The 23,989-nt window shown below is 37.6% G+C and overlaps 1 protein-coding gene across 4 annotated transcripts in view; it reads left to right on the top strand.

Annotated features, from left to right (window-relative positions):
• The window catches only part of RTN1 (reticulon 1), a 351,234-nt gene that overhangs the window by 313,197 nt on the left and 14,048 nt on the right, over nucleotides 1-23,989 (top strand). The window contains exon 1 of one of the 4 annotated variants that reach the window (XM_015071834.3): nucleotides 12,472-12,684. The exons of the other annotated variants lie outside the window; for them this stretch is intronic. Coding sequence (XP_014927320.1) covers nucleotides 12,624-12,684 — 61 coding nt within the window. The 5' untranslated portion in view covers nucleotides 12,472-12,623. Of the gene's footprint in view, nucleotides 1-12,471; nucleotides 12,685-23,989 lie in introns of those variants that run through there. 4 annotated transcript variants of the gene reach the window in all.

Below are 23,989 nucleotides of genomic sequence, written 5' to 3'. Positions count from 1 at the left end.
CTATTTTAAGTGTACCCATCATCTATTTCACCCATCCTGCCACCTCCCTTCCAGTCACCATCAGTTTGTTCTCTGTAGTTAAGAGTCCTTTTTTTGATTTCTCTTTTTTTTCTTTGCTTGTTAGTTTGGTTTCTTAAATTACATATATAAATGAAATCATGTGGTATTTGTCTTTCTCTGATTAACTTATTTCACTGAGCATTATATTCTCTAGATCCATCCCTGTTGTTGCAAATGACAAGATTTCATTCTTTTTTATGACTGAATAATATTCCATTGTATATGTATACACCACATCTCCATCCATTCATCTATCAGTGCATACTTGGGCTGCTTCCGTATCTTGGCCTTATAAATAATGCTACAATAAACATAGGAGCACATACATCTTTTTGAGTGAATGTTTTTGTATTCTCTGGGTAAATACCCAGTAGTGGAATTACTGGATCATATGGTAATTCTATTTTTAGAGGACCATCCGTACTGTTTTCCACAGTGGCTGCACTAGTTTGCATTTCCACCAACAGTGCATAAGGGTTCCTTTTTCTCCACATCCTTGCCAACACTTGTTGTTTCTTGTGTGTTTTTTTAAAAGTTTTATTTATTTATTTTAAAGTAATCTCTACACTCAATGTGGGGCTCGAGTCACATGCTCTTCTGACCAAGCCAGCCAAGCATCACTGTTTCTTGTTGTTTTTTTTTTTAATTTTAACTATTCTAACAGGTATGAGGTAATACTGTTTTTTCACTCTCTTGACAGTATCCTTTGATGCACAAAAGTGGTTTTTTTCTAAGTCAAAAAAACTTGTTCAAAATTTGAATTTATGTTTTCTTTTGTTCTTTGGGCATTAAAAACCTCTGCCCAATCCAAGGTTGTGACAATTTATGCCTGTTTTCTTCTAAGAGATTTCTAGTTTTATCTCTTACATTAAGTCTTGAATCTATTATGAGTTAATTTTTGTATATGATGTAAGTTAGGGGTCCAGCTTTGTTCTTTTGTTTAGCAAGTTGTCCCAGCGCTATTGTTGAAAATATTGTTCTTATCCCCATTGAATGGTCTTGGCACACTTAATCAATTGACTATATATATAAGGGTTTATTTCTGGACTTTCAATTTTATTTCATTGACCTACATGTCTAGCCTTATGCCAGTACCACAGTGTCGTAATCAGTGTAGCTTTGTAGTAGGTTTTGAAATCAGGATGTGTGAGACCCACAACTCTGTTCTATTTCAAGATTGTGTTGTATGTTATGGGTTCCTTGCATTTCCATATGAATTTTAGGATCAATTTGTTGATTTCTGAAAGAAAAAAAAACTTAGCTTGGATTTTGACAGTTTATATTAAATCTGTAGATTAATTTGGGGAATATTGCCATCTTAACAATATTAAGCCTTTTGATCTATGAACAAAAATGTCTCTCCATTTAATTAAGTCTTCTTTAATTTCATTCAACAATGTTTTATAGTTTTCAAGTATAAACTTTACACTTCTTCTGTTCAAATTATTCCTAAGTATTTTTTATGCTATTGTAAATGTAACTGTTTTCTTAACCTTATCTTTGTTGCTCACTGCTAGTGTGTAGAAATGCAGTTTCTTTGTAAATATTTATTTATTTTTTAAAGAGAGAAAGTCCAAGCAGGGGAGGGGCAGAGAAAAGGAGGGAGACAGAGAGTCCAAAGCAGGCTCCAAGCTGCCAGCACAGAGCCCAATGCAGAGCTTGAACCCATGAACTGAGAGATCATGATCTGAGCTGAAATCAGATGCTTAACCGACTGAGCCACCCGGGCTCTCCTTGTGGAGATAGTTTTACTTCATTTCCAATCTGGATGAGTTTTCTTTCTTTTCCTTGTTATATTCTAGAATCTCCAGTGCAATACTGAATAGAAATTGTCAGAGAAAACTTCCTTGTCTTGTTCCAGATCTTAGGGGGAAAGCTTTCAATCTTTTGCCATTAAGTTTCATGTTAGCTATGAGTTTTTTCGAGATTCCTTTTTAGCGGATTAAGGAAGTTTCCTTCTTTTCCTAGTTTCTTGGGTGTTTTTTATCATGAAAGGTGATCAATTTCTCAAATGTTTTTTCTGCATTGAGATGATCACGTGGGTCTTGTTCTTTATTCTATTAATATGATGTATTACATTGGTTGGTGTATTACACTGGCTTAAATTTCACTGAGTTGTGATGTATCCTTTCTATAGATTGCTGGTTTCAGTTTGGCAGTATTTTATTGAGGAATTTTGCATCTGTATTCATAAGGAATATTGATCTGTAATTCTCTTTTCTTATAATACCCTTGTTGGGTTTTGGTATCAGGGTGATAGTGACCTCATAGAGTGTGATGGAAAGTTTTCTCAATTCCTCTTCTTTTTGGAAGAGTTGCGAAGGATTGGTGTTAAGTATTCTTTAAATGTTTGGTAGATCCTCACCAGTGAAACCATCTGGGCCTGGGCGTTTCTTCATGGGAAGCTTTAATACTACTGATTCAATGTCTTTTCATCTCAATCTATTCATATTTTCTATCTCTTCTTGAGTCAGTTTTGGTAGTTTATGTTTTTCTAAAGATCTGTTCATTTTCATCCAGGTTACCTAATTTGTTTGTCTGTAGTTATTCATAGTATTTCCCTAGAATCTTTTTAATTCTATAAGGTTGGCAGCAGTGTCCCCTCTTTCATTGCTGGTTATAGTAATTTGAGTCTTTGGTTTTTCTCAGTCATTCTAGCTAAAGGTTTGTCAACTTTGTTGATCCTTTTAAAGAACCAACTTTTGGCTTCATTGATTTTCTTTAATTTTTCTATTTCATTAATTTCCACTCTCATTTCTATTACTTCTTCCATCTGCTTGCTTTGGGTTTAAGTTGTGCTTCTTTTCTGTTCTCTTAAGGCAGGAGTTTAGGTTATTGATTTCTTTTTTTTCTGTCCTGAGTGTTTACAGCTATACATGTCCCTCTAAGTATTACTTTGGCTGTACCCTCTGATTGTTTCATTTTCATGTATTTTGAAACATTTTTAAATTTCCCTTGTGATTTATTCTTTGACCCATTGCTTATTTACAAGTGTATTGATTAAATTTCACAGACTTGTGAATTTACAAATTTCCTTATTGATTGTTAATTTTATTCTAAGTGGTTGAAGAACACGTTTTGTATGATTTCTATTCTTTTAAAATGTATTGAGTCTTGTTTTATGGTCTGTCATATAATTGAAGTGATGTGATCAGCCTCTCACCATAGCTACTAAACAGACAAAGGGGTGAGCCCTTTCTGTGGGAAAATAGCATCAACTGCCTGTCTTTATAGTTCTTGAATACACAATACCTATTATGCTATAAAAAATTACTAGACATGTAAAAGAGGCAAGAACATGTGACTGAGAAACATAAAAAAGAGACAATGGGAATGGATCTAAAGAGTATAATGCTACATGAAATAAGTCAGAGAAAGACAAATACCATGTGACTTCATGCATATGGGGAATTTAAGAAACAAACAAATGAGCAAAGAAAAAAAGAGATAAACCAAAAAACAGACTCTTAACTATAGAGAATAAACTGATGGTTACCAGAGGGAAGGTGGGTAAGGGGATGGCTGATATAGATATAGGAGATTAAGAGTACACTTAGCATGATGAGCACAGAGTACTGTATAGAATTGTTGCATCACTATATTGTACACCTGAAAGGAATATAACAATATGTATTAGCTATGCTGGAATTTAAAAAGACAGAAGACAATAGAAGCTGACCCATAGATGATCTGGAAACTGACATTAAATAAAATCTTTTAAACAACTATTATAAATATGTGAAAGAAAATGGATAAAAAGATGGAGAATTTCAACAGAGAAAGGGTATTTATAAAAATAAATTCAAGTGAACTCTCAAGAACTGAAAAATAAAATTTATGAAGTTAAAACTTAGATACATTTAATAGCTCTTTGGACACAGAAGAAGATAAAATTAGTGAACTCAGAGATAGCTCAATAGGAAAAATCCAAAATGGTGAAAAAACTGAATAAAAATATGAAAAGAAGAGAGTATAAGAAACTTGTCAGAAGGGCTAACCTATGAATAATAGGATTTGTAGGAAAGAAGAGAGAAAATGAGGCAGAAGGGATACTTAAAGAAATATGGCTGACATTTTTTTTTCAAAATTGGTAAAAGGCATCAATCAGTATACAAATTTAAGAAGTTCAGTAGACACCATAGGAAATATGAACTTATCATAATCAAATTGCATAAAACCAAAGCTAAAGATACAAATCTTAAGAACAGCCATAAAAATGAGAAACATTATTTTCAAAGAAACAAGGAGATCAACTGCTGACTTTTCAACTAAAACTAGGAGTGATCAATGGTCAATAGGATTAAGTCTTTAAATTATTGAAAGAAAAAAAAAAAACCTGCCAAATTAGAGCTCTTTAACCAGTGAAACTAACATTCAAAAATGAAAGTGAAATAAAGTAAGAAAAACAAAACTGAGAGAATCGGTTGCCATGACCAGAACTGAAAGATACTAAAGAAAATTCTTTGGACTGAAATAAAATGATCCCAGATGGAAATATAGTAATGCAGGATGAGATGAAGAACATTGAAAAAGGTATATATGTTAGAAGATGTAAAAATACTATTGACTTTTTTAGAACAACAAAAATTATTACATTGTTTGGTGTTTATAACATGACAACCCGAGCTTAAAAGTGGCAGGCAGTAATTGGAGTTTACACTTGTAAAATTATTTTATTGCATAGGAAACTGTAAAAGTACTATATAAGATAGACTCCAGTAAGTTAAGGATGAACATTATCACTGTAAGCTAGTCACCAAAGTATTTAAAAAGTATAACTAGAAAATTATTGTAGCAAATAAATGGATTAATAAAAAATAGGCTTGATTATTTTGAAAGAAGGCAAGAAAAGAGAAATAAAGGAGCAAGGAAAAGATCGTGATAAATAAGAAATAAATAGCAGATTGATGGACTTAAATCCAACAATATCAATGATTACATTAAATGTAAATTGACTTAACACTCAATTTAAAAAAACAAAGATTACTATCCTGAATTAAAAATAAGACCCAAGGGGTGCGTGGGTGGCTCAGTCGGCTAGGCTAAGCGTCTGACTTTGCCTCAGGTCATGATCTTGCGGATCATGAGTTAGAGCCCCTCATGGGGCTCTGTGCTAACAGCTCAGAGCCTGGAGCCTGCTTGGGATTCTGTTTTTCCCCCCTCTCTCTGCTCCTCCCCTGCTCAATGTCTGTCTCTTTCTCTCTCAAATAAATAAATAAACATTAAAAAATAAAAAATGCCCAAGAATATACTGTCTTTAAGAAAATAAAAAGATACAGATAGTTTGAAAATGGAGGACAGAAAAAGACATATCATACAAGCACCAACCAAAAGAAAGCTGTTGTGTATATATCTATATCAGCCAAACTACACTTGAAGTCAAGGAGTATTACTAGAAATAAAGAGGAACATTTCATAATGTGATAAACAGGTTAACTCAACAGTAAGACATGATAATTCTAAATTTATAAGTGCTCAATATATATAAAGATTTATATATATTTATTTATAGCATTTATTATGTAAAGTTATGTATATATAGAGAGAGAATTGAAAGGAAAATAGATCAATCAACATGAAAGTTAGATGTTGTGATATACTTACTTCAATATCTGGCAGACATACAGCCAAAAAATTAGTAGGAAGATAGATTATTTGAATAATGCTATTAACCACTATGACCAAACTGACATTTATAGAACACTCTTAACATTTCAGAATATACATTCATGTCCACTTGACACATGTATCAAAATAGATCATATTCCAGGCTCTAATGCAAGTCTCAAGAAATTTTCAATGGATTAAAATTGTACAGAGTTTGTTGTCTGACTACAGATGAATTGAACTGAAAATAAACAATAGGATAGTTACAATCATCGAAAGTTTATAATTCTATATAATTAATGGACCAAAGGAAAAAAGTCACAGACGACTGTTAGAAAGTATTTTGAACTGGACAAATAAGATGAATATAATGTTTCAAAACTTGTAGGATGCAGCTAAAACAGTACTTAGAGGGAATTTTATACTTTTAAGTGAATATGAATATATTAGCAAAGAAGAAAGGCTGAAAATAATCTAAGCCTCTATTTTGTGGAGGTAAGAAAAGAAAAACAAAAGTAAAAGAAGGAAATAATAATTATAAAAATAGGAATACAATGAAATAGCATATGCAAAGATATACAAAAGAAAAAAAAAGAAAAAATTATTCTTTGAAATTCATTCATAATATTGATCGACCTCCAATAAGATGATCAAGAAATGAGAGAAAAATAAAACTTAGCAATATCATAAATGAAAAAGTAGACATGGCTATAGCCTCTCAGATTATTACAATCATAACATTATGATGTTATGAATAATTTATACCAATAAATTTGACAATATATTTTAAATGAATGAATTGATTTGAGGAAAATAAAAATTACTAAAAATGACACAAGCAGAAGTTAAAAATTAGAATAATCCAGTATCTACTGAGGAAATCTATAATTAAAAAGCATCTCACAAAAAAACCCTCCAGGTCTAGATGGGTCCACTGGTGAATTCTTCCAAACATTCCAAAAAGAAATAATACTACCTTACATAAACTCTTTTAGAAAATATGGGAGGGAGTAACACTCTTCAGCTTCTTTTGTGAGGCCAGCATAAGAAGGATATTACAAAAACTCAAGAAGGATATTACAAGAAAAGAAAGGTAGAGGATAGAGCTCATGAATATATATAGGAAAAGTCTACACAAGTCATTAGAAAATTGAATCCAAATTGAGTAGCAATATGTAAAAAGAATGTCACATCAGAGCCATATGGGGTATATCCTAGGAAGGCAAGGTTGGTTTAACATTCAAAATGCTATCTGTTTTATTTATGTATTAGCTGAATTAAGGACAAAAATCTCTGATCATTTCAGTAACTTCAGTAGAAGCATTTGATAGGATTCAATACCTGTTCAAGACAAAAACTGAAAAAAAACTAGGGATAGAAGGAACTTGCCTTAATCTGATAAAAGACAGCTAAAATATTCACAGCCAACATCATATTTAATGTAAAATTCTGAGCACACTTTTCCCCTAAATTCAAGAGTAAAACAAAGAATATATAACCTTTACCACTTCTACATAACATTGTATGTGAAAGTCCTAGACAGTGCAGTAAGTCAAAGTAAAGAGTTAAAAGTATAAAGATTGGAAGGGAAGAAATAACACCATATTTGTTCAGAGAGAATATGATTATGTACATAGAAAATTCAAGAGAATACACAATTAGAATTAATACAAGTTTAGCAAAATCACTATGCAAAAATTTATTAACCTCATGTAGTTCTTTACATTACTGTGTCAGTATGTTTTAGGATTTTCTTTTTATAAACATCCTTAAACTAGATTTTTTTCATCTAATCTGAGAGTTTCCATCTTTTTAGCTGGCATTATTTGGATATATTTAGATGCCTTCTAATACTTCATTTTATGCTTTCTATTTACCAGTTCTTCTTTGTTTCTCATGGTTTCCTTTCCTGACCTCAATGTGATTTAATATATTGATTACCTTGTTTATACCTTTTACTCATTTAGTAGTTATATGTTTTAGTTATTTCTAGTGGTGACCCTTAAATATTTAACACACAAATTTGACTTTTCATAGTCTAAAATTAAGGTCTCAAAGAAAATTAAAGATCTCTACTGTCCTCCTGAACAGTACTAGAAAGTTAGGATGCTTTCACTTTCATCACTCCTTCCTACCTTATGTTCTATTTTTTGTCTACTACTTTAATTTCACCTTTCTTTTATAAACCCCCAAATTAGCCATTACCAGTTTTTACACGTAGCATTCTTTCATGCATTTCGCTTCTTCTAAGTTCAGTTTTCTTCTTCCAGAAGTATGAACGTTGGTAGCTTTTTCTGCAGGGCTTGCAGTTGGGAAATTCATTTCTTACATAGTTGAAAATGCCTGTAGTAGTCTTGCTGGGTACAAAATTCTGGATGACAGTTATTTTCCCCCCACTCCTTTGAGGACATTATTCCGTTGTCTTCTGGCTTCAGTTAATTAACAGACTGCAGCTGGCCCAACAGTTTCTCTGAGGCAATGTATCTTTTACCTATGCCTGCTTTTAGGATTTTCTCTTGTCTTTGATGCCCTGCAGTTTCACTATGATGTGGGTCAGGATATCGATTTTTTCTTGTCTTGCTCAGTGCTATAATGTGTGGCTTTTATCAATTCTGGGAAATCTTAAGCCAAATTTGGATAAATTATTCAACTTCCCAAGGTGTTATTCCTCCCCTTGAAACTCTGCAATGTTTCCTTCATTTTCTGACAGTATTATTCCTTGAGTCTGTCTCACTGTCCCTTGCACCTGTCCATGATTAAGTTTCCATATCTGTCTGCTCAAACTGGTGATCCTCTTTTTTTCATAACTCAACCTAATTATCATCTATTCTCTGAAGCTTTTCCTGAAACCTCTTCTTCCCCCAGTCACTGTGTATCCACTCTTTCCTGCTCATACATCTATCAGTTGATTGCATTTACCCATTTATGTGTAAATCTCCCCCTACTAAACTTAAGTTTCTAGTGGGTAGCTCTCTTTGTATTTACAATGACAGGCACTTATTATGAACTGTGTAAATGTTTGGAGATTGGATGAATGAATGAATCAAGAAAATGAATGTAAACACTATCTACCTCTTAGGGGTCCTGTAACAACTAAATATATACCATATGAGAAAGCACCTGGCAAATAACAAGTGCTAATCTGTTGTTTGAATTGAATGCAATTCATGCATTATTTTGGTACCGTGGGTTATGTACCAAATTGGTTGTTACTTTAAATTTCCTTATTCCATATGGCATAAAGCAGAGTTCTTAGTGTTCTTTGATCATAATGAAGTACTTTTTTGGTTTTGTGCCTTTCCTTCCAGTTGCTATACTTCTCAAAGCATTAAACACACACACACACACACACACACACACACACACACACACACACTATACAAGGAGTTCTATGAGCTTCATATAGTTTACCAGCTATTACATTCTGTCCTGAAAACTCAGTGCATTTATAAATGCTACTCTCCCATATAGCTTAACGGCTTTCTCCTTCTCTCTCATTTAGTGTCTGCTCTAATTTTACCTTATGAGGTAGGCCTTTGCTAACTCTCCTCATAAAATAGAAAACTTCTACCCCACTCCCATTCTCGATCCCCTTTACCTGCTTTATTTCCCTCTGTACACTTGTCCACAAGTGAAATATATGTTTACCTCTTTTATTATTAGCTGCCCATCCCACACGTAGTAGCATATAAACCTCTTAAAAGTAGCAGGTTTGCTTTATGCCTAGAACAGTGTCTGGAATACAATAGGTGCTGAATAATATTTATCGAATAAATGTATCAGCGTAGGTGCCACTGATTCTCATCGGTAAAATCCTAGGGCTACAAAAACAGACACCATGCAGCCATTCTGAGCATTGTAGTCTTCAACACTTCTCTTGATCTGGGATGCGATTTCAAAACTTGACTATTTTGCTTTTCCTTAGAACTGAATGCCTACAGCATGATTTCATCCTGAACACTAAAGAAATCACTTCCTCTCCTGGCAGGCACCTAAACCAAGTTCTGAGCTGGCTGTGTACAAAGCCCGTCTGTTCTCTCCTGGTTTAAAGACAGTGGCCGTTCCTGCCCGCATTTAGCAAGCTTGATTTTGCTTTCTGTTTTCTTTCACCCCTCAAGGAAAATTTACATATCGTTTCTACCCATTTTATCATTTTGATCTTGGCAAGAGCTTCCAATTCATACTGTGTGGGTACTTGTGCAAAGGAAGTACCCACTTACAGTGTCTGCAAGAAATAAATTATTATTTCACAAAAACAAAGATCTAAAGCTGTAATTCATCTGTATGAGAGGAAGGTCGGAAAGTGATAAAGGTGATACCTTGCCGAAGGCCACATAACTAACTTTTGCAACATAAGTGGGTCTAATGCCTACATCCTCCAATTCTCAATCAAGTTCTTCATACTTTTCTGCCTTACTTTTCTTTAATAAGTTCATTCCTGTTTCACCTACTACCTCTGCCCCTTAATTTATTTCATTTGTGTGTATCTCTGTGGCATCAGATGCCTCACCCCAGCCTTCAGCTGTCACACTGCTATCTTGATTTTTTGGGTGTCATCAAGCTTCCGTCTTCAGATTCAGCATGACTAAACACAATGTGGTCTTTCAGCTAAGCTGACATTCCAAGGTCAACTCTGTAGCCAATGGAAACCCATGGCCCAAGAAGTCTGACACCCTCCCCTTCACTTGAGGGAGAGCTAGCCTCTGCCTGCTTTCCCTCACCAGGGATGTTGCTGCCCTCAGCTTGCTGAACCGTACTGTCAGATTACCAATGAACAGTGGCTCTGGTAACTCAGTGGACACTTAATACTCGCCACTAAAGGTAACTGGTGGGGGGCACCTTCTGGACTTAGGTCTGAAGACTGGGGCTATCATTGGACTGGCAGTGCCTCCTAGTGGCCAAGGCTCCAAAGGGTTCCAACAGAAAAGTGGCCAGTGTGGCAGCAGCCCACAATGGCAACCCCTTTCTTCTCCTTCCTCTGAGTCTTGTCCCCCCACCTGTTTTTAGTTCGTCCGGCCTTGCCTCATACAGTGAGCATTCACTGCTGGTCAAATCATCCAGTACCTGTCTTTTCAGTATTTTGCGGACTGAATTCCCAAACATGACCGTGATGTTGAAAAAAAAAATTGGGAGGGGGCATGGAAATAGAAATATTACAAAGTCACCACTATCACTGGAGCAGGTCAATTTGAAAAGTGCTTTGTAATAACTTTTTTCCTTCCTGTAAGCTCCGTGGTAGCTCTGACACTCCTCCTCTTGTAGGAGACTTCAGCTGCCCAGGAGTGCCAAATCATCCTCCCGATCTCATTCTTATTAAGCTTCATGAGTAGTTTCAGTTAGGTTACAGAGATACGGAGAGAGGCTCGGTTTCTCTGGAAGCTCGCATCCTAAAAAGAATACGCATCATCTCAAAGATCCCATTTTAAAGTGTATAATCTTCATAAAATGAAAGATAAATCATATCTACAGCATAACCTTGAGACTCCTGTCTTTAAGTCCTCGCTGGTACACGATGTGCAAATGTAGATTTGGGTCTGGCAAGGAACGTCTCTGGGAGCTGTGGAAGAATCGTGAAGGCTCCATTTGTCCCCAAGGGAGAGAGAGGAATCCTGTGGCATGGATAATGCCATGCCACAACAAATAAAATGGGAACTCTTCCTTCTGTATGCCCCTATGGTTCCCAAGGTGCCCTCTGTCCCCATGTTATGTTTTGCCTCCTCAAGGGTTCCTTCCACCAGGACTGTCTTTCCCCAGATAATGCCCAAATTCAAGGCCTTCCTCTATGCCATCTCTCTTTTCTTCATCAAAATGCACCTATCCCCTGTCCATTCTCTCAAAGCCTTGGTGTTTAATCTGATGAAGTATTTCATGGTAAGGTTTAAATAGTAGGACACCTCCCATTGGCATCTGCATTGTGACTGGGGACTTGAATCTTGATTCACTGGGATTGGAAACCAACTTTGTATCTCCCAAATGATACACACTGCCCACCTCCATCTCCCCCCAACACTCAAGCCCAAAGATGATGTTGTTGAGGCAGAATGCCCTTTTCTTCCCTTGCTTCTGTCTGGGGCCCCCACAACTGACCTCTCTTGGAATATCAGTGCAGTGACAAATAACTCCATGTGGGGAAGTCCAAGGGCTTTGAACCAGAGCCTACAGGCACCACATTCCGAATGGTATGTAGTCGTTCAAACCACAAACTGAGCTGGAGAAGAGGGGCAACAGGAGAAATACACAAGACCTACTGAGCAGCAGGATTTCTTTACTGATTGTGGCTTGCCAACAAAGGTTTTGGATAGCCGTGGAATATTCCAGAAAGAGGAAAAACTCTGGCGATTGCTTGCAAGATGCCAGGCAATTAAAATAAACCGTGGCCGGAATGTAAAGAATTGGGGAAGAGAGAGGTGAATGAGCAACGGGGACAATTAGGGGGCATTATGCTGAAAGCCTGACATCTGTGCTGACATCAACTGCGTCTTACCCAACAGGTTTCTTGGGTGTCTAAGACATTTCTAGAATATGCACCCCGTGTCAGGAACTCCCAGGAACAGCCCGAGTGCCGCACTCTGATCCCCGCCCTTGGCCCTTTTCCCCTCCTCTTCTCCCACGCCTCCCACACCTGGCCTGCTTTTGTGCCTCCCGGGTCAGAGCCGCCTCAGCCGTCTCCAGGGCAGGCCCCCAGGACGGACGCCGAGCCCGCGCTCTCGCATCGAGCGGCGCCCGCATCCCTGTGCGCGCAGGCGGCCCCGGGGCCGCGCCGCGCTGATTCGCTGCCGCGGAGACTGCGGCGCCCGCGACGCGCCCGCCCCTCGCCGCGCTCCGGCTGGTGCAGCCTCAGTCAGTCTGCAGCCGCGCGGCCACGGTGAGCCCTGCCGCTGCAGCTGGGGCGCAGACCCTGAGTGCCAGCTCCGCGCCCCCGAGGAGAGCAACGGCGAGCCTCCGAAACCCGCACGATGCAGGCCACTGCCGATTCCACCAAGATGGACTGTGTGTGGAGCAACTGGAAAAGTCAGGGTATTCTCTTTATTTCGGTAGTGCATGCCTGCGGTGCACGGGAACCCCGGGATCCGGACTCGGCCATTGTGCATCATTTCACCTGTGGGACCTATGCATGCTTTATACCCAAGAGCTTTGTGTTGGGGGGAGTAAACTTGTCATGTCAAAAATCAAAATGGATGGTGTTTGCATTCTTTTTCTTTTTTTTTTAACCACCCCCCCGCCCCCACCCCTTTGTTTTCTTGTTGTAATGCTAGAAATTTAAATAATGCATCAGTTGCCTCTTCGGGGAGCTCTTTCGGGATCCATTGATCATTCAGTACTTGTTTAATCTGTTCTCCTCCCCGGAGTTGAAATGCTTTCTTATTGTTCCATGAATCCCGTTGCATTTAATTTCTGCAGAAAGGTTGAAATCTCCTGGTAGAAGCATTAAGTGAGAGGGCTCTAGTGCATCCTTTTAAGAGGGACACACCCATTTCAGGGTGGTTATTTGTGGTCACACAAAGGAGCCTGGAAATGCAGTCTGGCTCTCGAAATCCTGAAAATATGATGGCGTAGCCACATATTAGGATGGTTCACTTTGAAATATTTCAGGGTTTTTTGTCTGTCATTGGAGTAACCTGTAACTACTATTTATTAATAATGGGTATCTGTGGAAGAAGTAGAGGGGAAATAAAAGCAGTGCCCAGTACCCTCTGGCATAACAGATTTATTTTGAAACAGTCCATATTAGCACTGGGTGTGGCCACCCTCCAGCCTCGCTTGGATTGCTTTTCAGCCATTTTTATTCAGCCTCATACTTCACACATCCATCTCCTTTGTTACATTAAGATTCTCTCCTTCACCTTGCTCAGTGTGAGATTATGAGGAGAAAGAGAGAATTTGGAAGAATGAATTATGTGTTGTAAACTCTGGTGTTTGTAAGATGAAGTGTCTTTTAATATTTAACAAATAAGGCTCTGAAGAAGGCGCTTTTGACTTAACCTGAAGGGTTGCAGCGTCCCTCAGGGGACCAAAAATACTCTGGAGCAGAAGCTGGTGTGTTTTGTTTTTTTTTAAACCTGGCATCTTCCCCTTGTCATTTTATATCACAGAAGGAATAGGATGGCTTTTCATCTTTAGAGCCCCTGTAGGATTTTTTTCAGTAAATTTTTTAAGCAAAGAAAAAGTAAACACGAATCTCAGAATTAAGAACACTTTTGCTGTCTCTTATTTGTTGGTTCGGGTGGCGGTGACATAAAACAGAATTGTCGAGTTCAAATTATGTAGGTCTATTGGAAATAACAACTGTCAAAAGTAAATAAATGGGCCTAATAAATTTAAAAGCTAGGAAGTAAGAAATCTCCAGCAGTTCAGGGGCATAATTTTAGAGAATGATGACAATGACATGAAATAGCATGTTTTATACAGAAGGCAGTTGTGAAAATTCTTGGTGACATTTCATTCTTATGCGTTAAACTCATCTGGTTTATTTGATACACACTTAAACAACTATAGATTGATATAATATCAAGTTTAGTTGAACACGAGGACATAAAAAAGTTGGCTTTTAGACTATTATGGGTTTCTTCTATTCTGACCAAAAGTAGATGCCAAAATATGGCAGATTTTCTTTTTTCTTTGTATACGATAGAAGATACTATTTCATTACAGTCCTGTGGGTTTTCCTCACTTGACCTTCTCACTGCAGGGGTTAAAAAGGTACATGGCTGTTGATAATCAGAAAATAACGCAAATGTCATCATTTGTCTATTGAAAACAATCATTTTCATTTTCAATATAAGGCCACTTGTGAAGATTAATGCAAGATCGTTGAAGGTCTTTTACACTCCGTGACCTTTAGTAGTTTTCAGTACCATTGATTTCCTTTTGTCAGATAGAACAAAGCCATTATCTTGAAAATTGACTGATAACTGGGCGGGTGGGTTTATAGGCATGAAAGAGGAATAGTAAGAAGTGAATTATTCCTTTTTCTTTCCACTAGGAGAACTTTGCATTTAAACTAAATCTACAATAAGATTTTTGTTTAGCATTTTCAATGCATCTTCTTAGTTCCCTCATTATCAAAAACAGTTCTTAACCCTGGCTACACATTAGTATCATCTGGGGAGCTTTTAGAAACACAAAGGATGCCCACCCCTAGGGGTTCTGATTCAATTGGGTCGAGTATCAGTATTTTTTAAAAGATCCTCAAGTGAGTTTAATACATAATCAGGGTTGAAGTCACTGGTGCGTAGTGATTCTTAGTGAGCCCAGTCCATAGACCTGCAGAGCAGGGTCGAGTATACAAATGATGAAATGGGTGTGATCCAGGAGCATCTGTGAATTACCGTTGCAGGAGGCAGTGTAACATTGTTGAGAAGGTCCTCCACAAGTATTATGGGTGAAAGTGTTGCTTATAAAAAGAAATAAAGGAAGTGAGCTTCAGGTTTTTTACATATTCTTAAACATTCCGTGGAGAAATTGCAGCCCATTGAACATTTCATGAAGACTCTACTGAAACTAATACAGTTGTCATAAGAACTGCAGTACACATGCAAAAGGAGCCTTATATTTACTTTATTAATATGCATGATTTCGGCTAGAGACAAGAACATTTAAGGAGACTAAAAAGTTCACATTATGCTAGTACAAAGACTTTGTAATAGATTATAAAATGTATACATGACTATATACATTACAGTACATTAGTACATTAATGTATACATTACAAAGATTTTGCTTCCAATTAAAAAACATGATACAACTACCCCTATATTGGTTAATAAAACAAAGCCCACCCAACTCAGTGAAAGTAAAAGGAGAATAAAACAATCGCCTAATGAAACACCTCTGTAGATGGTGATCTTACAGATCACAACAATACTAATATTTATCGGGCACTTTTACTGAATGCTTTACTTGGATCATTGCACTTAATCCTCACAAATCCTATGATGTGTAAGTTTCATTATTGTCTCATCTTATAGGTGATGAGCTAAGGCGTCCACCAAGGCACATGGCTGGTAATGGCAGAAGAGACTAGATTCGGGCCTAGGCTATCTGACCACAGATCCCCTCGCTTCTCACTGCTCTGCCATCTGCCTCAATGGTAGATGGCTTTTTCCTCAGCGGTTTTTCTAAGAATATGAATTATGTAGGTGATGGTGATTTTGTGGGCCTAGTAACTCATCACATTTACATAGTTTTCATTTGCCACATATCTTCTCATTTGAACTTTCAGTTTACTCTTGGACATCATGAGGCTCAAAGAGGATAAGTGATTTATCCAAGGTTTTTTGATAAGTGGTGAATTGAGTGGTGAAAAGGTGACTGCTTCAAATCCAGAACTCTTCCCGCGACAGCACTCCACCTCTTTTTCTCATGCTGAGTTATAGAGTAAACTTCCATGTACTCCTGCTGAGATATTTTCACATAGTTTCTCCCTTTACAGACAGCAAAATTTCAGTGATCTTGACCAATTTATGCTATTATGGTAATCCTCACCATCATCATCAACTCATCATCCACATTTCTCTGTAAATATTAGCTATGTCCCAGTAACTATCCTAAATGCTTGTTACATGTATGACTCCCATTTTACAGAGGAAGAAACTGAGGGTTTTGAGGCAGAGAGGGCTTGGGCTTGCCCTTGGGCTTAACCGGGTCCCAAACACAAGGCAGTCTGATTCTGAAACCTGTGCTTTTAATGACTTTACTATACTGCCTAAATCCAAATGGTACTATGGCAGGGGAATAAAGTTTGAGCAAAATCCTTCATCCATATTATTCCATTCGTGCTCTAAAGATAATTTTTCCCAGATATCATTGTACTCAACAAATTCATCTGGCAGGATGCTTGGTAATACAGTGGGGTTGATACTTGTCACCTGTTTGGGGCTCCTGCTCAACTCCCACTTGACTCTGTGTGGCAGCATTCTGTAATTAAAGCTTTCCCAGCATGTAAAATATTAATGAAGGGTGAAACACTAAAAGTGTTTCTGTTTTTTTATAAAATAAAATATTTTATGCGGGTCTGCAGTGTTCTGGGGAAATGCTATTCATGGTGGTCCATTCTGAAAGATGCTAGTTCAGAACAGCCAAGCATCCCAGAATACACAGAAAAAAATATCTGTTTTAGCTACAGTAATTGAAAGAAATGCTTGTATTTCGAAAATGGCATTTGGTAAAGATAATACATACATAAAGGCAGATCATTACCACCTTTTATCAAATACCTTCTATTTGGGCTCAATCTCATTAGAATACTTTACAAATATTACAACATAAGCATTACACTTGCACACTCCCTCTCTGCAGATTGTAATGAGATCCAGTGGGGAAACTGGCTTAGCTGGGGATCTGGGGATTTTTTTTTTTTAATGAAAGAAAACTCATTATACAGATAATATCCCAAATATGGGTAGTTACTACTCCATTGCAAAATAAAACTCTACTTTGTCACAGTATATGATTATTTTCAAGAGAGTCTTTATAAGGGAATATTCCAAAGTTTGAGGAGAGAATGATGGCTTTATTTTTCTCTAAAAGTGATACATGCACATTATGAAAATTTCCATTTGTACAAAGAAAGGTTCAAATCAAAGCCACAAATCACCCAAAGTCCTACCACCTACAGTTAATCAGTGTTAGTATTTTGCTGAATATTGCCCAGTGTCTCCATACCATGTAACGTGAAGCTAGAGGACTGGGTTGGCAACAAAAACAGCTTTTATGAAACAAGATTATATGCGTCTCAAAAAATACTTGAAGTAATCTAATGGAAGAAACTGACACGAAACTCAGAGAATTGCTGAACTTCAGATACATGTTTCTTTACTGTATGAGCTATTCCTTCCTAAAATTAAGAAAAAGTCTATGAGGTACATCAATAGATTAGGATAATTTTTTACTTTCATGTTTGGGTTTTAGACTGTACTGATGGACTCTGTGCAGTGTCTAACTTTGTTTTTAGAGGAAGACCCATCACAAGTGAGAAAAACTTGACAAAAATGGTAATCTAAATCCACATCTCCAAATCTATTATTTTTCTCAGATTTCCCTGAATTAATAGTTAGTTCATTAAAATAACACAGGTGCTGGGTGGCTCAGTCGGTCGATTTGGGCTCAGGTCATGATCCCAAGGTCTTGGGACTGAGCCGCGCATCAGGCTCTACACTGAGCACGAAGCCTGCTTAAGAGTCTCTCTCTGTCTCCCTCTGCCCCTCTCTCACGCTTGCATGTGCTCTCTCTTTCTCTAAAATAAAATAAAATAATTAAAAAACAAAAATATTCCTGATACTCTATGAGTAAAGCATTAGGATTATGATTGCAGATTCCTAGTCCATCCTTAATGAGCAGGCCCCTTTCTTAATCATTTTTAAAAGGTTTCTCTCTTCCTCTCTCTCCCCCATCTCCCTCTCTCTCCCTCTTTCTCTCCCTCTGTTTCTCTCCCTCCCTCCCTTTCCCTGCCTCCTTCTCTCCCACTTTTCTCCTTATGTTTGAAATTATATTCTTTACTCATTTCTCTTTCATATTTAGACTAGTTAATACGTTTTGGGAACAGAATCTATGAAGTAATTGATACATTTTACATCACCTTACAATAGAATTAAATCCTAAAATTCACTGAATCCAGCAAACAAAAGCTAACATAGGTGGATAACTCCCAGGACATTGCCTTTCTTTTTGGAAATAAATGTACATCACCACAAAATTTCCCATCCTTCTCAACTTGATTTCCTAAGTTGTGTACGCATTTGGCCATGTATCACCATTTACATATTGTCACCTCTCCATTTCTTATGAAAGTACACACAACCGTTCAAAGAAACAAGATTGCCTTATAATTAAGCTCACAGTTTGAAAGTCAAGAATTAGACATTAATAATCCTTTAAAAGCCATCTTTTGTCTAGATGACAATTAATAATAATTACATTAAAACCTTGGTCATTGTAAATGTATTCCAAATTTATAGCATATATTCCAAATAAGAAATTTGTTAGAGGTTTTAGAACTTAGAAGTAGAGTTCTGTTTAAGCTATTTGTTTAGCTATATGTTTAAGCTCTATTTTTAAGTTAAATCTGAGTGAAGTTGTCTTATAATTCAAGCACTCCTTACAAGCTCTTTGCCCAAACTGATGTTAATTTTGAACAGATGAAAAGTACAAATGTAACAAGCTTTAATTTTTAGAATTTATCAACAGTTCCACCCATTTTGCAATGAGTATGTCTCGCTTTCAAGATCAAATAGAGTGGTAACAAGTATTATGATGGACATAATGTTTTATCGACTGGAACAGAGGTACCATGAGAGAGCATACCTTTGCCTTACCTTTTTAGTTCAAAAAACATTTTGCCATTATGGTTTTGGTCAAAAATTTTAAATATAGTCCGTGTCTATAAAGAAGCAATAGCTGTCTACCTCCATGGTTCTTTTCTATTCCAATACAATGATGGATTATAAGATGTGGCCCAGACAAGGGCCCAGACAATTGTGACTGATTACCACCAACCAAATGAACAGTTTTGTATTTTGATCAAGTCAGAAAGCTTAAAGGAAGGAAAAGCACATGAGGACATCCATTACTTACTACCTTGCAAATCTCTCTGTGTGCGTGCTTCCCTCAGCTACCGTGTGCCCAAAGCCTGTCTTTCTCTCCATATGGTCATCTCTTCTTTTGATGCCAGTTGCCCTGTTGAGACCCCTCCAAATGAGTCCATTTGCTAAAAGATTTAGCAGGAGGATCTGGCCACACTGTCTTCAATACTGGGCCCTGCTGTTTCATTTCCTGGCCAATTCTACCCCATCCAGGTGACAACGGGCCTGAGCACCACTGCGTTCATTTCCAAGCACAGGGAGAATGTGGTCCTACTGGTTAGAAGTAGCCTGTGGATTAAATGCTCTGTTCTTTTACTGTCTACACAGAATGCCAGGTGTAATGTATCTACTCATTCGAAACATCTGCTGAATTATTTAAACATCCAGAAATAATAGTGTTGGCATTTTTCTCTTCACAGTCATATTGACTGCATTTATGCAGTGAGAGGGAAGAGCCTGGAAAATGGAATCACTGCAGGTGTTTTTATCAGCAAAGGTCTCTTCCAGCAGTTTCCCTCTGGATTACCATTTAAAGTTTAAATATATGTAGGAGCCCATTTCATAGCAAAGGAAACTCATGGAGTAGTTGACTAGGAGATGTCATCTTTGAAGGTCACCGTGCATGTTTAATGTCTTGTATGACATCAGTTCCCATTATGTTTCTCTGGTTTGATGGCAAACGAGGGAAAGTTAAAGTAGGGAAAGTTACTGCTGTTTCTTTTTGTTAGCTCTTTATGGTGTGATATTTTGTCGGCCTGAAAAAGGCGGTGAAGATCAGAGAAACTGGCTGTCACTGCTTTGGACACTGGGTTGTAAAGAAGTGAGGTTTTTTGAGCCTCTAATCCTTTTCAGAAGGTGGTCAAGTATTGTAGTCAATTATCGGAAGCTTACTAAAATGTAAAGCCAACAGCATGTAATTTTTCAACAGTCCTTTCAATGAAATGCTGATACTATCTATAAACAGGATTTTCTCCCTTGGCCTTTTATAAAGTAGCACTTACTTATCACATAGCAAGTGGTGCAGTGCTGCCTGAAATCTTTACTGGACCAAGATGGACTATAAATAAACACATTTAAGAATATGGTGCAATAATGCAGATAATTGTGCACAATTTATTGCCATTTCATTGTTATCCATTTATACCACATTTTGCCTTATAAATAAAATAGGAGTAGCTGCACCACTGCCTTTCATTTCGTACATTTTTAATAAACTTTCTGAATACTGTACCGCTATTGGATCATATAATTGACTACACTTAAAATGGTTTCCTCAACCAAAACATTTTGGGCAGCAGCTAAGGGCTCTCTCTCTAGAAGTTTGACATAGCATTTTATTTCCATTTAGCTATTAACTCAAACCTTGGATCACTTCTATTTTTTCTTTTCTGTTCTTGATTGGATTATGGAAATTAAGGATAGCTCTGATTTCTGCATGCGAAATCAGGAATCTTCAAATCTGCCAAATCTGCCAGTTCACCCTTGACTGAATTAGTTCTAGGTGAGCCCCAGGCAAGCTGCAGTGGGTTCTCCCACATGTGGTTTGGGGACTAAGATGAGATCACCAAGCCCAGTCCATTTATCAATTGATAGGATGTACTGATCTCTCATTTCAAAGCCGATGCATTGCTCCTTGGTTTTTAGCAAAGTAACTTTGGTTTTTGCAATTGACAAAGCAATACAGTAATTTACCAAAGACTATGGGGGTTAATTTGTTGCAGTTATAGAGTTACTTATATTTTTTTTACTTTGGTTTTATGGAAAGTTTATTCAAATACCCATTTTTTCTGGATCAGCTGCTATAACCTTCCTACACAAGTTTACATCACTCTAAGCAGAATTAAAATGTGAAAAATCATCATTTACACAGCAGATTGGAACACAGAAATTCTCTTCTCTGATCACACTTCACCACTTCCTACCCTTCCTACTGAATCATCATGGGCCATTTGCTGTCACTCTGACCACACGCAGCCATTGCCATTCCCCCAGCGCATCAGTTTCCAACAGTCTTGGCTGCTTGTCAGTCACTAGAGATCCTTGACTTTAGCCAAACCCTCTTTACTTTCTGGCAGCCCTTTTATTGATTGCTTTCTGAATTTAGACTGTATTTTTCTAGATCAGCACTGTCCGATAGAACTATAATGTGAGTCATTACCTAGAAATTTTAAATTTTCTAGTAGCTTCTTCATTAAAAAGTAAAAAGAGGGGCACCTGGGTGGCTCAGTCGGTTAAGCATTCAACTCTTGATTTCAGCTCAGGTCATGATCTCATGGTTCATGAGTTTGAAACCCATGTCAGGCTCTGTGCTGACAGTGTGGAGCCTGCTTGGGACTTTGTCTCTCCTCTCTCTGCCCCTTCCACTCTCTCTCTCTCTCTCTCAAAATAAATAAAATTAATAATAGTAATAATAAAGTAAAAAAGAAATAGATAAAGTTAATTTTGATAACATATTTAATCCAACATATCCAGAGTACTAGTCTTTCAACAACAAAATCAATATAAAAAGTATTATATGTATAATCTACATCCTTGTTTTGGATTAAGTCTGAAATCCGATAGGTAGTTTACAGCATGTCTCATTTGGGACTAGTCACATTTAAGGTGCTCAGTAGCCACGTGTGGCTCATCACTACTGTATTAAACAAGGCAGGTTTGGACTTTTCCTAAATTCTTCAAGCCCCATCCTTATCCTCCTCAGTCTCAAGAAGACCTCATAACTCATTTTCCAGGATTTGAGTAAATCTACCTCAAGCCACTTTATGTCACTCTATGTTGTTCCCTTCCCACCTCAACTCATATTTGTAGCCACACCCATACATTCCCCAAATGTCTCTCCCTCTTTGCCCATTCTTTTCATTCTTCTCCCTTCTTTGAAAACAAAGAGCTATGGCTAATCCCATCCTTTTGCCCCTTCTCTGAGATTTTGCTCAGCCAAATCTCCCCTCTTTCCAGGATCCTCACTCCTCCCTTTCTATTAATATCCCCAGGCTTTGCTCAACCTAAAGGTTTGCGTTTGCTGCTACTTTCCCAAACTACCATTGTATTTGCCATCTTCTTCATTACTTTGAACTTCCCACCATTTATCCAACGCTTTACAATATGGCTTCCATTCTCACTACTGCTAATACTCCCTGCCAAGTTATGAGTGACCTTCCAGTCTCCAAATCCAGGGTCCTTTCTCGATTATCATTTCCCTTGTTAGGTCATCAGCACCCCTCACTGTAGTCTACCCTTTTGTCCTGGGAAGTTTCCTTCTTCTTGACTGCCATAACCTACACTGTTGGGGTACCCATTCTGACACTCAGACGGGACTCCTTTGATATGCTCCATTTACTTCTTTGAATCTTAAATTATGGTTTCATTCTCAGTTGCATTTCTTAGTCTCTCCTGTCATGGGGGCTTCCTCCACTCTCGTGGCCGCAATCATGCTTTCTACTCATATTCAGCCCTCCTTACTAAATTTCAGTCTTGCATTTCCAGTTTCCTACTGTGCATATTCATCTCAATATCATTGGAATATGATATTACTGACCATTTAACTCAGGGCTTCTGTGACAAAGCCTATAGAAAACCCAAATCATTTGGTTTTTAAGCTTTATGAAATTTAGGAAGTATTGTAACTGTCAGCTTCATCTCACCTGTGATCCCTATCCCATCTCTGCCCTAGACTGTGTCAAAATGCCCTTTTTTGATGTTATCGTGTTAGAACCTGGAGGTTTAAAAGCAAGTGTCCACTTTATCCCAAACCAGCTCCCACTCCGATTTCCTGTTTTTGTCAGTGATATTAATCACTCAGTCACCCAGCTTTGAAATGTTGCCTTCACCCTTAATTAGCTCTTCCTCCTTTCTCCCACGGCTAATTAGTCACCCTTCTTGTTGACTAATCCTTCATAATATTTCCCTTTATCCACTCCATCTCCTTAACAAATTGTTCGCTACATTCACAAACCATCCCACGTCCTCTTTCATCAATTCCAGCACTGTCCCTTCCTTGAACTCAACTTTTGCCACTTCCAACAGCACAAAATGTATTGGTACTGATTCAGCATTTTGTAAATGAGCACCAGTCTTCCCAGCTAGATCTTAAGTCCCTTAAAAGCAGGAACGGAATTGTATGATGTCTTCGTTCTTGGTTTCACTAGATGAATAGATGGCCAATAACTATTTACTGTTGATAATGACATGTTATCACCTAAAAGTTTTTTTCACATTCAATATCTAGCTCTGGAAGCAGATTTAAATAAATCAGGTTGCTCAAATTAATTTTGCATACTTTGGGGAATGTTTAACCTATAACCATATAATGCGAGAGAGGCAACTGTTTTCTTTCATTAACTTCTTTATCTGTTATACGTAGACCTATCCAGCAGAGTTGACTGTGAGGTGTAAATGAGATACTATCAGAGGATGCTTTGAACATTTCAGAATCTACGTAAATAGCTGATGATATCAGAAAAGTACTCAGAATAAACATCCCATTGATGTTGTAAGATATCTTTTGCTAACCTCCTAATTAGAAACCTCTAGCAATCTTTTTGTTTGTTTTATTTTTATTTTTTATTTTTTTTGAGAGAGAGAGAGAGAGAGTAGGGGGAGAGGCAGGGAGAGAGGGAGATACAGAATCCAAAGCAGGCTCCAGGCTCTGAGTTGTCAGCACAGAGCCCGACACGGGCCTCGAACCCATGAACCATGAGATCATGACCTAAGCCAAAGTCGGACGCTCAACCGACTGAGCCACC

Source organism: Acinonyx jubatus, chromosome B3, assembly GCF_027475565.1.
Source record: "Acinonyx jubatus isolate Ajub_Pintada_27869175 chromosome B3, VMU_Ajub_asm_v1.0, whole genome shotgun sequence".
In the NCBI taxonomy this organism is placed as follows: domain Eukaryota; kingdom Metazoa; phylum Chordata; class Mammalia; order Carnivora; family Felidae; genus Acinonyx; species Acinonyx jubatus.
This window is presented reverse-complemented; position numbering and strand designations above follow the sequence as displayed.